We start from the raw sequence: 17,257 nt of genomic DNA, 5'->3' as shown, positions 1-17,257 counted from the left end.
CTAAAGTTTTCGTTCATCAGCAGAAGTTGGAAGGTGTACTTCTGTCAGTATTTTTCTCATGGTACTCTTACGCCGCAATCAATCTTCACACGTACCTTGGAGTTATTAAGCACGTTGTAAAATGACATTCATGATAAACAGGTTTAGCTCTTGTGCTGTTTCATGAAATTCACGAACGATTGTGGTTAGGTGTTTTATTGACCATTTACAAGATTCACATAGAAATCAAATCACTTGACAATTACATTGGATTCATTAGTATCTATATCAATAATTCACTCTCACAATTCGTCATTCTCTGGATGCTGTGGTTTCCCTATTTGTATCGACAGGCGGAATTCTCACCATCACTTGAACGTTCTGCAATCAAAAATATCGCAAATTTGCTGTCAGTCGATAAACAACGTTTCTAAAACTCATCATAGGGATTCTAAATTATTCAGGAAAGTTCACATAGTTTCTATTCTTAAGCAATTTTCGATTGTGTCCAGAAAAGAATGCGTGAAAAATTTTTATCTTTCGAAAAGCTATGTATCAAGAAGCAAATTATCATTTTCCAAACATCCCACACTGCTTTCGATGTTATTTATTTCCATGTACTCGTACCAAATTTGAGAAATGTCCGAAGTTGCTTATATTTGTTTTATGCCCATTAAAAATTTAATACACTGCAAGTACCTTAGCCTGCTTCTCCAGTACCAATAAGTTGACTCTTCACATTCGAAATTGTTCTATTCGCCTTCATGAGCACCACCATGCGCTGCTGTTAGCCTCATATTTTGTACATTGCCGCGCTGTACGATCTGCCGTCGAGGTAGAAGCGTCATGTATCTCGAAAAATATTAAAAATAATCGTGTAATGTACAATTTGAAGTTGACAAATATTCCGACGTATCCGAAATATGTATACGTCTTAGGTTTTTATTAAGAGTATGCAAGCCTGTTAGTATTGCTTTATTAAGACACAGCGTCAAATTACTAATGGCATGCACAAATATCACGCTGTGATATTACGCAAAATTCTACTCTCTCGGAGGCTCGCGGTAACACCTACCTACTTTAAAATATACTACATCCAACTCGTACCCTGTGTTGGAATTCCGCTGTCTATGACCTCCGAGTAATTGCTGACTTGTTTGAAATCTGATCGCTGTAGTTTCGCTCTTTGAATTTCTCCGGTTAGTTACTGCATTTGGTGCTGGACAGCGCGAGCTGACTGAAGCTTGAAATTCAATCACAGAACAAAAGGTTGAATAAATATTTTAAGCGTTTGAAAACATTTAATCATATCATATGCATAAAGTATTAGTTTCATGTCTGTGAACTAGAATCACTCAGTGCTTAGAAATACATTTAAGTTGGTTCAAATAAACGTCTTCGATGTTCAACATTGTTGCCTATCAACAGTAATATACGCGTCCTAAGTTCACGGTGAATTTCACTCCAGCGGAAAAATGACAAAAAAACACGCCGGATATATGGTACCATCGGAAGAATTGGCCGAAATTCCAATCGGTAATTGTGAACCGACATGCCTGGGTTCCGGTCTCAACAAAAATGGTGAGTATTTATACATACGCGTATATCGATTAGAAGAGTGTTAGTACTGTAAAAAATTCCTAGGCAAAGGCACTGGTCAATATCCAAGAAAACTGACGGACGCTGAAGATAACTTGAAGATTCCAATAAGGAATCAACTTTCCACTATTTTCCGCACCCTATTGATCGTTATGCTTCTCGCCTTCATTGGATTCCTCATTCATGTGACTGTTACACCATGTATGTGAGACGCTATTTTTATTTGTAATAAATTAAGCTACGAATTATCCGATTAGTTGCGCATAGGCCGATCGGAAGATCGACAAACTTTTCCACTGTTCGACACATTGGTAGACAGCATGCTAGGAAAAAAGTGATGCGACGAAAGTTCATTTTCCTTATAATCTTCCAGATAAAAGTTACACCGAGGTAGAACTTACGAAAGTAATAGAGCTGGAGACTCCTGAAAATGAAATGACAACGGTGGACGATTCCGAGAACAACATCTTTGTTCAAATATCACCCTTTAGCGTAGAGGACGAAATTTCTGACGATATGGGCAGTACCCTCTACAAAGAGGCTTATGGAAATATTCCCGACCACCAGTCATCACGTTTGAAGCGTCAAGTCGAAGCTGAAACCATCGAAAGTTGCAGAGAAAGACATGAGAAATGTAAGCTTCTCTTGGGTGAGCTGAAAAAGGTGACAAAAGATGTCTCGCACCAAATGCACGAGATTCGGAAGTTGATATCGCAGATCAACTCGATCCATAAACAAGAAGTACTCACTATGGACAGTACAAATATTACCGCGTTGGACTTTGTAACGTGTCTGAAATGCGAGAAGCTGGAATCCCAAACAACAAACGTTAATTCCATCCCCGAAAATTCACAAAACAATAACGAGCCCAGTTTATTTCCATTGATTACCAATTCAACAAGTCCACCGTCGAATAAACCTTCAACGATTCCTGGTCATAAGAATGCTGCCGAGTACTCAAATCATTCTCGATTGAACGATAAGATACAGCAGGCCAAAGTAGTCCAAGACTCAAACACGGTACCGGAAAACGTCCAAGTCCACAGCGCCGAAAATGATTTCTTCTTCACGCACAGCCAATCAAATCGAACCTCAGGCTCGAAATTTCAATGGCCAGATAAACTTACGATAGATCCGCAAGTAGTCGATCCAGGTAGGAGCGGTTTAATCGTTCCCGAACGTATCTCAACAACAACGGAGGATAATTCAGCGGTCTTGCCAACGTCAACCGCGAAGAATGACAATAATCCATCGCTCACTACCTCAAATTTTGACAGACGTATGACGCTGCATGAGCTGAAGTCGAACTACGAACCAAATGCAAACGTCATTCCGACGGCTGAGACGACGAAGACCAGCCAACAGGTAACCTACACCCCGAATGTGAGCTGGATGCCGTATCCTCTTTGCGTCTACGGGCCACCGAACCCTCCAATTCAGTCGGTAAGACAAACCTCATCTGGAGCAATTACGTTCCCAGTATCCTCGGCTTCACAAGTTGATCAAATTCATTACGGTCAAAACGTGGCCATCACGCCTGCAGTGACAGCATACGGAAAATCTTCATCTTTCCACTTCAACTCTGTTCAGCCTGTAATCCAGCCCCTTCAAAATCCCGGCTTCCAGTATGTCCCGGTGCAGTATCAGCCCACCTCGGTACCAGTTTTGCCGCAGCGATACGGACCCACGGGATCCGGAGTTCAGTATTACCCCGTTGCTTCCGGTGCTCAACAGACCACGGCCACAGGCCCAGCTCGACCGTTCTATTGCACTTACGTTCCTACTCCATCATTTCAATTCCCGACGGTCCCAGGAGTGTCAGAGTTCCAAAGGTCCGTGCCCGAAACAGCAGTCCCAGAAATTGACCTCGTCAGTCAAGCTCAGTTGGAAGATGAACGGCCAAGGTCAAGAGGTAATAGCTCTTCTTACTTGCCAATTCGTCTTCTGACCACCGCCAAACGTCTTAATGTAAATCCCTACTGTGTGAATAGATCACATAGCTGGATGTCCTCCGAATACGCAAGCATGCAGCGATCTCAGTAAGTGTATTCCAAAATCGGGCTGGTGTGATGGTTCGGTAGATTGCATTGATGCCAGTGATGAGACTCGGTGCTCCTGCAGAGACCGGGTCGACAGAGAGCGACTCTGTGACGGCTACTTCGACTGCCCTCTTGGCGAAGACGAGCTCGGATGCTTTGGTAAGGGATCCAATGATCGGAGCGTTGTATTCTTTCAAAAATAATGGCACTGTAATCATCCGCTTATGTTTTTCCAGGATGCGACATCCATTCATTTAGTTGCGATGACGCGGAGAGGCGTCAACGCTGGGGTAATTGCTTGCCACTCGTTCAGCGCTGCGATGGCTTCCCACAGTGCTCTAACGGGAAAGATGAACTGCACTGCAACATCATAACTCACTTCATCGAAGAACGCAATGTGAGTTCCACAATTTCCGATGGATTCCTTTCCCATTGTACAAATGATAAGTTCAATCTAAAACCATGTGTTTCGTTTAGATGTTCGCAGTTGGTTACACAACCGGATACCTTCACAGGAACTGGAAAGGCATATGGTATCCGGCTTGCACCCCGTCAACAATATGGGCCAACGATGCTTGTCGAGCTGAAATCGGTGATGATAATTATAGGTAGTTATTGCTATCATTTACGCTTTCTTATCTTTGAACAAAAATTCTAATTTATGTCCTTCATATTTCCGCAGAGATTTTCCATACGTCGAACAAATTAAGCTTCGACAGAATTACGCCGGTCCGTATGTTGTTCAATTATCTTCCAACGAAATTCAAATAGCACACAACTGTTCGAACAAAGCAGTCTTCGTCAGATGTCCTGAAATACCGTGTGGTACTAAAGTATCATCACAGACAGTTAATCCGTTCTTCAGTTTTCTGCATTCTGTGCAATTTCCGAAGTCCAACCCATCGAATCAAGATTTTCGCAGTAAATTAGAAGGTCAAGATCTCGATGATTCAAAACAGCAAGAGTTAGTGAACGGCAGCAGGATAGATCCACTTGAAAATCACTCGGCATCGAGCCCTGATCGAAACGCCACCAGCGTAGCAAGTGACGATGATATTATCGTCAGTGAATCGAGAGTAGTTGGCGGTCATCCGAGTGAACCTCAAGCTTGGCCATCACTAGCGGCCGTAAATAGAGACGGCAGCTTTCATTGTGGTGGCGTGATTCTGGACGAGATATGGGTCCTAACAGCGGCCCATTGCATTGATGGGTGAGCCTAATGTCAATTTTATTTCAAAAGTACACAAAGAGTCGCGATTCTTTAGCGACACTGAATTCGATTGATGATTCTTCAAACAATTATTCAGCTTCGAAGGACACTACTACGACATACAAGCTGGAATGTTGAGGCGGTTTTCCTTCTCACCGATGGAGCAATCCCGTAAAGTTAGCCACGTTGTGATGTACCCGACTTATGACAGAACGGTCATGAAGAACGACTTAGCCCTCCTACGTCTGGAAGCACCTCTACACTTTAACCGTTGGGTCAGACCGGCTTGTCTCCCAGAAATCACGACAGCTGGAGCGCACTGGAGAACAGGACCAACCCCGGACGCAACCTGCGTTACCGCAGGCTGGGGATCACTAGTTGAGCACGGACCTGATCGTAAGGAATAAATCTTATTAGTATAAAAAATTAGGCAGTAATCGAACACCGAAGAACTTTATAATTTTCAACCCATTCTGTTATTTATTCCAGCCGATCATCTTCGGGAAGTTGAATTACCAATTTTGCGGAACTGCAAATACCCGGCCGATCAGAACGAGGCGGAAATCTGTGCAGGATTACCATCAGGCGGGCGGGATACGTGCCAAGGTGACAGTGGCGGTCCACTCATGTGCAGGTATGTCAGTTCTTGTCACTTTAGCACTGAAACCGTGGTGTTAATTTGATACTGTGATTTAACCAGGAATCCGAATTCACCGTCTCAATGGTACGTAGCGGGAATCGTGAGTCACGGAGAAGGTTGCGCACGTCCAAACGAGCCTGGTGCATACACAAAAGTCAGCCGATTTGTTGAGTGGATAAACAGGACCCGCTGTAAGCATTGAAACGACTGATAGACACACGAATTTCTAGTAAACGGTTGGCTTATCGTTTCTTTTTGCAGTTCAACGCGAAATACCGAAGTACAAACCGCTTGCACGGTGTCCTGGATACTACTGTCACAGTGGATCGCGGAAGTGTTATTCGGCGAAAAGACGCTGCGACAAAATCGTCGACTGCATGGATGCTGAAGATGAGTTCAACTGCCATATGTTCCCAGATTTTTCGATACATCGGAATACTGATTCCAGTGACTTTGATTTTGTCGCGGCTACTCGGGAAGATCTTTCCACACAGACGGAAATAAATCAGGAAGAAACTGTTGATGTGGAGATGACTACTGCAGCTTTGACTACAGGTAGACTTATCGATATTCGATAGAAACTTGGAGTTTGACCATATTTCCTCTGCTTGTCACTGGCAGTTCAATGGACGATTTTATTTTTAGAACCATCAACTACCCCTCAGAGTGTTATAATATCAACGACAACTATCGAGCCATCAACAATACAGCCTATAAAACAGATTCTTACAGAAGATGACATTCCGGAACAGAAGGTTATAGATCAGGACATTATCAAACAGAACGTTACACAAAAGAATATTACAGAAAAAAATGAGGAATATATTACTACTACTCAGCTAACTGACGAAATCATGATGACCGTTCCCGCAGAAGTGATCACTACTACTATTTCACCGCCAACAAACCGTCATCATTTCAGCTGTAGGATGTAAGTTTTTGTTTCCAGTCTGATCATGATGTAAGAAGGGTGGGGCATGAATACTTTGAAGAAACAATTATTTTTCAGAGTAATACAAACTATCAATTTGATAAAGCGGTGCGACAGGATAGTCGATTGTCAGGATGGTACAGACGAGGATGACTGCACCTGTAGAGATTATCTTAGTAGAATTTATCCAACGTCAATTTGCGATGGCCACATAGACTGCTTCGACGGTACTGACGAAGAAAATTGCGGTTAGTTTGCAATTTAGTGTCGGTAAATTTTTAATAGCGATGTTAAAAAGTGGTGACTCCCGGAGTGCATTTGTTACGTAACGTTGAATGTTTACAGATCTATGTTCACCGAAAGAATTCCATTGCAAAAGAAGCGGTGAGTGCGTACCGATGGATAAGAAATGCGACCGAATAGCAGATTGCGCATTCAACGAGGACGAGCTGAACTGCTGTGAGTGAATTGTCGATAGATAATGATCCTTTGATGCGAAAATCTTTTATACCGAATTTCCTTCTGCAGTCGCTTTGAGCAACGGGAAGTACGTGATAACCGATATCGATGGACTGCCGCATCACAAACGAGAAGGTATATTGACGTTGTATCAAGATCGTGAATGGGTGCCATTCTGCATCGATACGATAACAGAAAAACCAGCCGCACTTGCGAAACAAATGTGTTCCTACTTCGGGTTCGGGTGAGTCGATTCGTGGAATGGGTGAGGAAGCGTGAGTTGCATTGATCCGATTTTCAGCGCCTGCGAGTCTTTCAACGAAACACGGACGCGGAACGCGCCACTGGAGGTCAAAGCGTCGACGGCGATGAACTTGGTACCCTACGAGTACAGCACTCCCCACATTTTGTCCATGGAGGAACCCCAATGCACGGTTCTTTACCTGCGATGCCTGCCGACGATACATTCGATATCAATGACCTACCGACTGAAAGGCATCGACGGCCAGGAGGAGGACACTTATCTATGGCCATGGCACGCTGCCGTTTTTGCCGATGGCCGGTACCAGTGCTCGGCTGTTCTGCTTGAGCCAAGTTGGCTTCTGACAAGTCGCTACTGCGCCATGGACCTGGAGTAAGCAATATTCGCAATGAATTGAATGATGAAAGAGATCGAGAGACTGTTAGTTACGTTAACTGTAATCGCAAATCCATTTATATCGATGACTGACAATGAGTACTGATTATCGATTCAACGCCACCGTACAATCCATACGTCTGTCGATAGGTATACATATGCGTGAGTTCATTTACAGTTAAACTGATCGATCACTTCGAACCATAAAAGAATATTTTTCGAACGAATACGTAACATGAATTATTCAGTAAATACATACCGCGATGGGCAGGCTGGTCGCTTCACTCGATGTGCAAGCCGGACGGAAGCTACTTATGAGGGTAACAATATGCCAGACCCAAAGACTAATTAGATATCTCGGTTATTGTACTCAAACGCTTAGGACTGATCAATGTTCGTTGCACATTTTTATTTATTCTACTTGAGCTCGACCATGTTCCTGAAAAAGGAGAGTAAAATTTTAATCTGACTCACAGCTTGCAGCAAAATTACACCACGGCACTTATGGGTGTGTCACGCTCGTACCTGCAGATCGATGGACCACATCAGCAGAGGAGTATAGTCGACGAGATAAGAAGCGTCAAGAATTCGGATGCGATCTTGATGCACCTTAAGCAGCCTGTTAATATGACTCGGCATGTGCAGCCGATGTATCTTCAAAAACGGTCGGTCAATATTGTATGCTGTAAGCTCAGAACTTGCGTTGGATTTACCGAACTTCCTTTATCATTTCTTATCAATTTTTAGAACTCACCCAGCTGCAGAATCCGATACTTGTGTAACGGTGGGTGTAGACAAGGATGAAGGAACGAGGAGCATTTTTCTAAGGGCGGTCCTTAACAACTGTCCCGCAAATCGTCGCTGTTACGAGAATGCCAACCCTATCAAATGCAAGGTGATATCATAATTATCACTACGAAAGCAACGTGCTCTATAGATCGGTGTAAGAATGACGTACCTTTGTGTCATGATCACTGACCATCGACAACCGAACTGTTTCAGAACGTAACATCAATGGCGTGGAGCGGGACGGTGGTTTGTCATGGATGCAGTGGATGGTACCCGGCTGCTGTTTACCACGTGAAAGAGGGACCATGCAGCTTTGAAACGAAGCAGAGCCTGTCCAGCATAGATTATATCAACACAAATTTGATCACCGGGATGCGTGAGTAATCAACTAGCATTTGTCCCTGTGAGCCAATGTTAGTCGGTGATCTATAGTCAAAGATGTAATGCGTTCCACAGAAGAAATTCCGCAGTTAAATATGTCTGAGCCGAATTGCGATGGGTTCAGATGTCTGTTGGGAGAGTGCATAGGATGGCCGAAAGTCTGTGACGGTGTTCCAAACTGCAGGGATGGGGCTGACGAGGATCCAAAGTATTGTCAAGAGATGAGGGACCATTGCGCGAACGGAGTCGACGATACGATCGGATGCCGTAAGTTTCAATTTCCTGCTAATCATCATCACGATTTAACGAGTCTTCATCTTCACTTTCTCAGACTGCACGCAGACCGAACTTCGTTGTGGGAACGGCCAGTGCGTACCGAAGTCAATGTTTTGCGACGGAAAGAGTGACTGCGCTGACGGGACTGACGAGCCGGAAACTGGATGCAGCTGTGCTGCCTACCTTAAACTGACTGCGCCGAAACTGATTTGCGACGGAAGACGCCACTGCTTTGACAAATCCGATGAAAATCCTGAGCTGTGCTACTGCAAGGACGCCAGCTTCAAGTGCGACGGAAGGTCAGCAGAGTCTTGATGAGGCTTTTCTCCACTTCTGCATCGCATTTCTCATCGTATCATGTCTATTATGTTTTTTCGCAGAGGCGAGGAGTGCGTGTCACAAGATTTCGTCTGTGACGGTGATCAGGACTGTTCTTCAGGGGAGGACGAGAAGGAATGTCAGGCTTTGCGAGCTGTGCCGTCATACTCGTGAGTTCATTTCGTCCACGAATCGCCACTCTCTGGCAATCGGTCGACTATAATGCTCGATGAATCATTTCAGACCCGGTTACGGTGAGGTTGTTCAAAGGTCGTACGGCATCTGGCACTCGCAGTGTTTCCCTGCCGGTTCTGTGGCCGAAAATGAGGGAATCGATCTTTGCACGGAGTTGGGCTACGAGTTTGCGAAAAATGTCACCGAGAGCGATGCCAGCGACTCGAGAAACTTGCCGCTAGTTCCTGTCCTCGATAAATTTTACATGGTACGGTTGAATATGAAGGCTTGGATCATCATGCGAGATGACAAGGCCCTCGTCAGTTTACATCCACCTGAACAGACATGCTACCGTCACTACGTAACGTGCGCATGAGCGTTTGATTATTTCTTTCCTTCGTTGCCTAGCAAGGTCTATCAACTAAAGTAAAATTTCAAAAGTAACAAGCCTCGGGGTGTTCACGTATCGTCAAAGCTGATATCATTGTTTGTTACATTATGTAACGTTACGCAACTCGCAACTTCGGGACTTATCTAATACTTCTATTGAAATACACGTACTAACACCTCGAGCTCGCACGTTGATATATTAGTATTCTAAAATTGTTTTCGCCTGAGACGATTCTGCAAAAATTGCTTCACGTGTTTCTTTCTTTCGTCAAACTACTTGAATAGTCGAGCATTTTTGACAACTCAATTCAATAACGATATACGTTTACGTAGTTTCTTAAGCGTACTATTAGGAATTGTTTCCGTTGCGATAACAAGGTCACGTGTTATAGACAGGTACAAACGACATCTGTTACTTCTTAAAGTACGCATACGACATATTTATTTATTTGAATTATGTATGTATTTATTCTCCTGAGTTTCAACACATAAGTTATTCCTCGTGTTGGCGCTCGACGAGCGACCTGCAGATCAAGTTCGTCGACATTCTTAAACACGATAAGGTATTTTCGTACTCACCGGTATAGTACCGAAGAAAAATATGAATATATTATTAAGCTATAAGTGTATTTGTAGTATTCTATTATTTATATATATATATATATATATATATTTAAAAAATTGTTTATTCATAATATGGGGCATCTAAACAAGATAATAAAAATAAAAATGACATGTATATGCCAATCTACGTAGACAAGAATTCGTACGGGTAATAAAATTTTAGTCGAATCTATTTACAAATCGCATACAAAATCGAGCCACGAAAATTAGTAAATAATAATCGATCGCCACGCATTAGTCACCTGAGAATGTGAACGGATCCCGGAGCGAGCTGTTGGAATTGTTAGACTGTGAGTATTATAAGCTACACACAGCAGAGTGGTTCACCTTCGGCAGTGAAGTGACCCCATTTACGCTCTGCCTCAACGTTCCAAGACTTCGATAGCCGTTTCGATATCTCGTCTCGAATTTACCTCAACTCGTTTCCTCCCACTTGTCTTGCTTTTCCCCCTTCGCTGATGGTTTTTGGTCCGGAGTATACTACAGTAAGTCTGTGAAATTCGCCAGGTGCACCTGAGCATTAGACGTGGATCAACACGACCACTTCGCCAGACAAGAGCTTCATACATACCTTGCACTCATACATTTACCTCCAATGTGATAATTTAGTACCCAACTGAGTACCGTTGCAGGTCCCCTGAGTTTTCAGCTTTCAGTCGAGCTTCGGGCACTCGGACGCGAAGGAGGCGAGAGAACGATAACGAGAGCAACGATGTAGTAGCCTCACGGCAAGACGAAGAGAGAAGGAGGGAGAGAGAAAGCTGGGTACAAGGAGGAATGCGGGGCCTTATTACGTGTCCGGTTGATCGTTTGTTTCTTCGTGCATATGGGGTTGATCTTTACATTCCATGTCCAGGCACCGCGGTTTTCTGGAAACCGACAAATTCGGCATAACGATTTGATTCAGGGTAGAATTAGAAACTTCCGAATCCAGTATTGGTCTCACTGCAGTAGTTGTTCAGACGAAGCTTGCAAAGTGGAGAACGGGAAATGATGGTTGGGCGCAATTGCAACGTTGGTTGTGAAAAATCGGCAAAAGTGGCAGAGAGACTGCGGATGAATAAATCAAAATCCGTACGGTATGTGTGCATTAAACTTGTCCATAGGTTTATAAGCGTGCTGAGGAATGTGCGAAGAGCCTTTAACTGCGGGGCCACGTTGGCAGTCCCGTTATACTTGGCAGCTTCCTGCCGGCCTCCACCACCGTCAAGAGTCCACTTCTGCATACATAACGCGAGCTATCGATATCGAACGCGTCATACACGAATCACGTGTCCCCTCCAGTCGTAGGAAAACCGTATTCCGAGTCATGACTATTCCAGGTGGATATTACGCAATTACAAATTTCCGGGACAAAGCGGTGCAGATACCGCAAAGAATCGGATAGCGAAATGCGGAAGGATGTCGCATCGCATGATATCACTACGGATAGTTGTAACGCCCGTTGCGTAACGAGGAAGATTTACAATGGGCAATTGGTGTTTCGATTCCCGTTCAATATTCGTTGTCTCAAGATTCCGCGGGAAAATGGTTACTTTTGTTCGACTGCTAAATCGAGATGACGGTGGTGCAATTTGTTCCACAGTTAACCGAGTGTTCGCTAATTTCGTACAAAAGACCATAACGAAACTGTAGGATTAACTGTAAAATTATAGTCGACTCGCTAATCACGGTGCATGGTGAAATCGACTGAAGAGTCAGCAAGTGGTTATTAGCCAAAAGCGTTTGTCGAAAAATACACAGCAGCCACGTCGAGCAGGTCTTACGATTAGTCAACCCACTTGATCAGCATCTGACACGGAACGTGAGAATACGCTTGTTAGATAATCGCGGGAAGAGATTAGTGAAGGAATGTGTGACGCGCGGTATTTCGAATGACAACGAAGCAGGGAGAGTCGAGGAGATTGTACCGCTGATCGAATATGCAAATTGGGTAAAACTGCTGCCCATTTAGGCGCGTGCAGCATGGGGTTACTTTGAATAGATATTTATATGGTTCATGGTGCGCGAGCATGTGAAGCAGCTTGCACTGCACATATCAAACAACCATCGAGAGGTTGTATTGTGCGAGAGATGTACACCAGGGTAATTGGTTTTTAACTTTTTTTTTAAGGTGCCACCCGAAAAACTTGTAACAAGTATTGAAAAAAAAATTTTCTTAAGACCTGGCGAAGGTAGGAAAATATTTAGATGATGCTACCAATTATTGTAATATTTTTTATTCATTTTTACGTGTATACTTTACGGACACATATATATATATATTAATTTATTTTTCGCGTATCATGGTCCAATTAATCATTATTCATAAAAATTAGTACTGAAAACGAAATAGGGACATTAAGGTGATGCGATACTCCTATTTCGGTATCAAAAACTGTTATAAAAATTTCTCCAAGACGATTAATTTTTCGTATAAAAGACGATAACGGCCAACTGCGGAATTGTTAGGTGCGGTTTACTGTTGATTGGTGAACTATTGATTGGACCGCAATAAAAAAAAAAAAAAAAAAAAAACTAATATATATGTACGTCCGTAAGGTGTACCTATAAAAAGAAATAAAAAATATTACTTATGATTGGTAGCGATCTTTAAATATTTTCCTACCTCCTACAGGTTTTACGACAGTGTTTTTTTTCAGTATTTGTAACACATTTCTCGACTGGCACCTTAAAAAAAAAGAAAGAAGTAAAACACTAACCACCCTAACGTACACTTTGCACGAGTACAGACGTAAGATTCGAAAGGAAACGAACGTGTCGTTGAACCGTTAACCGATTATGGAAACGTGCGACTATAATGGATAAGGAAAAACGGAGACGTGCCAGTACCGCATCACGAATGTAAACCGTGTCCAATGGAGGCGGCATTGCTTAGATTGCCTAAGCTGATCAGTTTACTTCAGTCTGACGTTGACTGACCAGATTCGTTCCGAGCTTAGGCTAAGGTAAGATTGAGTTGGTTTTACGCGTCCTTTTATGTAGACTCGGTGATTACGATGATGCTTTGTTTTTGTACAAAATTTGTGATCAATCGACACACGATAGATTTTCACATGATTATTTCTAACAGTGAATAACCGTCACAAACCGCAATCGTTGATTGCAGCTCAATTGCACTACCAATTATTTACATTTACCTGCACGTTTTGATTGAACGGTGCGACGCTTCGATGCGGTTTGTAGGTTTTCGGTAACGGTAACCAGGCAGTTTGCCGTAAATAGATGGGGCCTAGATTATCTAATAGGTTCTGGAGTGGCTCTTGATCGTCTGCTTCTAGCAGAATAATTGGCACGTTGTGCGTGTATGGTTATAATTTTGTCGAACCTACTGACCCGAAATTACACCATAAATACAACAGGCAAACATAGGATCGTCGAAAAGAAAGGCACTTACGGAGAGAATATCTGCACGGTTTTGAGATACGCGTTCGGGTTACAAATCTTATCCAAAGGCAGTTTTACTTTACGTACGCCTATTGCTATATATGTGTAGAATATTCTAAATAGTAGAGACAAAAGAGCCGCATGCGGTTTTTAACCCTGAAATCTAGGTGGACAGCGTACGTTCAGTCACGTGCTATGAAACGTAAAACGAACTGCAAAACCTGTAGAAAGCAGTCTGCTGCAGACTTTACGCGGAAAATGCACGAGCCGTATGAAGCCCGTCGTGTATAAATGCGTGCTAAACTGTAAAGTAGTTCCGGTGACACCAATTTCATCAGTGATTAATCATTGAAATACGGAAATGAAAATACGAAACTGACACATCTTCGATTTTGGATATATCAATGCGTACCTGCGTTCGCAAATTAATTTAAACTATTTCTTCGGATAATCTTCATCTCAGTAAATCGCACAAACGTAATACCATTTTTTTTTTTTTTATTCTACTTTTCCATTTTCCTTCATCGAAATTTTTTTTCACGGTTACAAGGCGACTGGAACATTATGTAGGACGTTAAAAAGTAGCACGAAGAATAGATTTTCAGCGTTTCGTTGTATTTCTTCAACGTTCTCCCCTTTCGAATTTCTACGAGAAACGAAGAGGGAAAATAAGAAAAAGTAAATTAATTATCCAAAGCAGGTGAAAATCGTATATCGAATTCGATTGGCGAACGATGAACGCACACAAAAGTGAGATCCACGTGTCCACATGTCACGTTGCGATCAACGGCTTCTTTCCAGGTCGACGCCTCATGAAAGCTTTCTGTCTAATCGCAAGTCGCGGAGGTTAATCGTTGCCAGCTATTCGTATTCTCGATTAGCTCTTGTCTTTTAGGGTAAATGTTAAATATATTTCTGTACGACAGTACTGCAAAAGGTACACTTAAAATTTTATTCTTCTTCTTCGTCTTCACGGTTTATCGTTCTTATTCAATCTTTTGAGTAAAAAAATTACGTCCAACTCTTCGCAAATGATCCAAGAATTTACAGTCAACCAGGAAACGCTTCGGATCAGCGTTTAGATCCGTGCGCTAATTGTAAAAGGTAACTTGGCGTCGGCCTCGACGTCAAGGTCGGACGGCCATTACCAGTTATTTCTGCAGGCCCGACGTCGAAGACGTCAAAGAAATCTTCAATCGATATATATATATATATATATCGATATATATATATATATCTGAGTATAGGTATACACTAGACGTAATCCAGCTACATCGGCGAAGAGCGAAGCGATGCACCGTAACGAGTACTTATAAACAGTCCGTAACTTTGACTTGAACGAATTCCGTCACCGCGTCTCTGTATTCTGGTTCAACGAATGTGTTTTTTCGATTTTAGTGCATTTAGGATTACACGGGATCCATGAACTGCAAGTTCAGCTAGGATCCAGCATCGGAGACCCGGAAATTAATCTCACAAAACGACTATACACGTAACATTATACTATAGTCGCATACAAAGAAACCTTCGAGCCGAATCAAAGCAGTTAACCGTGTCGAAAAATTAATCGATTTTTATATACACGATATTTTATAGTTGTAAATACATATACGGACACAGGTATAATGGAATAGCTTGCTGATAACGGTTCTGATGAAAAACGTATTTTAGAATTCAATACTTTTGTAAAAGAGGTCAGAAAAAAATGCTCCGATTAACGGCACAGTTAAGAAAAGAATGTAAAGGAAAAGTGTTGGAAAATGGCGACATTATTTGTAAATATAAATTATCTTTGTATTTGTAAAATGAAATAAACCTTTATGTTTTCTTTTTTTCTTTTCTGCTCGTTCGGTGTTTTTACTACGGTTAATCAGAAGAATTATGTCAAACTAACGAAACGTGTATTTTAAGCAAATCGAAATTCTTTTGTATCATTATCTATGACCGAATGGAAAGCAATAAACTTTACTATACTATAATAAAATAATGGTGCGTGACAAATGAATGGTTATAACGCGTAGCGAAAAATTACAGTCAAATTTTTGTAAGATGAATTAAATCCAACAAAAATGGGACAAACGAGACTCCGAAGAATCAATGGATGCAAAGAACAAACCGATTATCGAACTGCGATCCGATCTCTGCTTTTGGCCCACGGCGATGAAAAAGATGGGATAGTAAAAGATGAAAATATCGACGTACAATTTAAAGGCAAGGAAGGCATCGGTATGAGGTGTCTATTTGCGAACGACGATCCCAGAGGCGATGAGTCTTTCTCTCTATTCGAGATCTCATTGCCAGATGGTCACGGGTGTCGAGGAAGAACCGGACATGCTTTCTTTTCCCCATTTTACGATTCAACGTACACGCATAAACGCATGCGAAATTTTCTGTCTCCCTTGAATGGGGACTTCGTACTTTGTACGCGTACACTGGGAAAAATTTCATTTGTTATAGTAACTAGAAAAATTGAGTAAAACAGGTATCGTTAAAAAAAACTGTTTGAATATTGTTGGGATTACGAAAAACGAGCTACGCCTAACGCCCATTTTGCGCTATCGTCGATCATTTTTTGGTTATTGCAACGCAAAATCAGTTTCTGAGGTTTACTATACTTTTTTAGTTAAACAAGGCTTTAACGTCAATTTATCGTTGCGCGAGCATTAAATTTTCGCAACAGTTGCCAAGAAAATATAGCAACAATGATCGTAATGAGAAAGAATAGTAACGGATGATAGACTTTCCGGTAACAGCTAGAAAACTAATTTTCGTTTTCTACCTAGAACTATATTTCTCGATTGTGGTAAAAAATGAAAATAGTTAAGGACTGAGCGGTAACCGGAACTAAAAATTTCTCTCATTGTATTGAAGAATCTTTAAAAATACGTAATATCCGCATATAAACAAGGATGTAACGTTGATTCACTTCCTTCTCGGTTTTAGGCAAATTATATCAGAGGGATAGAAGAAGAAACCGCGTTACAAGCGTAAAATTATATTTTCTCAACACTCATTGTCAGGTGCAAGCCCGTACATGGGAATGATTAGACACTGCAATTAAGTGCTGCTGTATTATATAACAACGCGTGAGGAGGAGTGCAGTGTTAATTGCACACTTGAGATCTGGAAATTGAGATAAACGATGCAAACAAGGAACTGCACTTTTAAAGTGTACCTATGCGTGTACAAAACTATACTTGTATAATGATTCGCAGTTGCGTTTTATCGATGAATTAATTTATTTTGCTATAAATCTCCTTTTTACACGAAGCTTCAGTAATTTCCGAGATTCGACGACATATTATACATATATACAGGTAATTAAAACCAAATTATGGATGCATGTTTTTAAATTTTGGCTATCCAGAAATTTAAATCTTGTCCTCAATATTATCGCATATCTATATTGTATTGATACACAAAT

General features: G+C 41.9%; 1 protein-coding gene and 1 long non-coding RNA gene across 4 annotated transcripts; one reads left to right on the top strand and one right to left on the bottom strand.

Moving 5' to 3' along the window:
- Nucleotides 1-207: 207 nt before the first annotated feature.
- LOC124218289 (uncharacterized) lies at nt 208-9,624 on the bottom strand. Its single transcript, XR_011176991.1, has 10 exons — nt 8,453-9,624; nt 8,249-8,375; nt 8,020-8,177; nt 7,754-7,933; nt 7,091-7,486; nt 5,756-6,628; nt 5,344-5,656; nt 1,055-5,217; nt 679-831; nt 208-360 (listed from the first exon to the last, which is right to left on the bottom strand). It is a non-coding gene; the product is annotated as an uncharacterized lncRNA (long non-coding RNA).
- On the top strand, nt 1,216-10,596 carry ndl (serine protease nudel). Of its 3 annotated transcripts, none has more exons than XM_046624875.2 (24): nt 1,216-1,560; nt 1,624-1,779; nt 1,952-3,021; nt 3,205-3,490; nt 3,570-3,776; nt 3,854-4,014; nt 4,095-4,225; nt 4,300-4,827; nt 4,925-5,223; nt 5,317-5,461; nt 5,528-5,658; nt 5,729-6,022; nt 6,113-6,398; nt 6,477-6,646; nt 6,744-6,857; nt 6,927-7,101; nt 7,159-7,491; nt 7,971-8,159; nt 8,242-8,389; nt 8,497-8,659; nt 8,740-8,931; nt 8,996-9,239; nt 9,321-9,428; nt 9,502-10,596. In XM_046624875.2, exons 1-24 carry the CDS (start codon nt 1,455-1,457, stop codon nt 9,806-9,808), a joined length of 5,943 nt encoding a protein of 1,980 aa, XP_046480831.1. In that variant the 5' UTR covers nt 1,216-1,454; the 3' UTR covers nt 9,809-10,596. The 3 variants fall into 3 exon arrangements, with proteins under 3 accessions (XP_046480831.1, XP_046480830.1, XP_046480828.1); XM_046624874.2 differs by having other exon boundaries at nt 3,169-3,490; XM_046624872.2 differs by having other exon boundaries at nt 1,952-3,490.
- The last annotated feature ends 6,661 nt before the right edge of the window (nt 10,597-17,257 follow it).

The sequence above is a fragment of the Neodiprion pinetum genome, chromosome 4, assembly GCF_021155775.2.
Source record: "Neodiprion pinetum isolate iyNeoPine1 chromosome 4, iyNeoPine1.2, whole genome shotgun sequence".
Classification (NCBI taxonomy): Eukaryota; Metazoa; Arthropoda; class Insecta; order Hymenoptera; family Diprionidae; genus Neodiprion; species Neodiprion pinetum.
Note: the sequence above shows the minus strand (reverse complement) of the source record. Positions and strands in the feature narration are given on the sequence as shown.

Bases quoted from the DNA above. Each gene is read 5' to 3' on its own strand.
- ndl (XM_046624872.2), top strand. From the start codon at position 1,455: ATGACAAAAAAACACGCCGGATATATGGTACCATCGGAAGAATTGGCC. The intron at 4,828-4,924 runs GTGAGCCTAATG...ACAATTATTCAG, and splicing joins GCGGCCCATTGCATTGATGG to CTTCGAAGGACACTACTACG. The intron at 8,160-8,241 runs GTCGGTCAATAT...ATCAATTTTTAG, and splicing joins CCGATGTATCTTCAAAAACG to AACTCACCCAGCTGCAGAAT.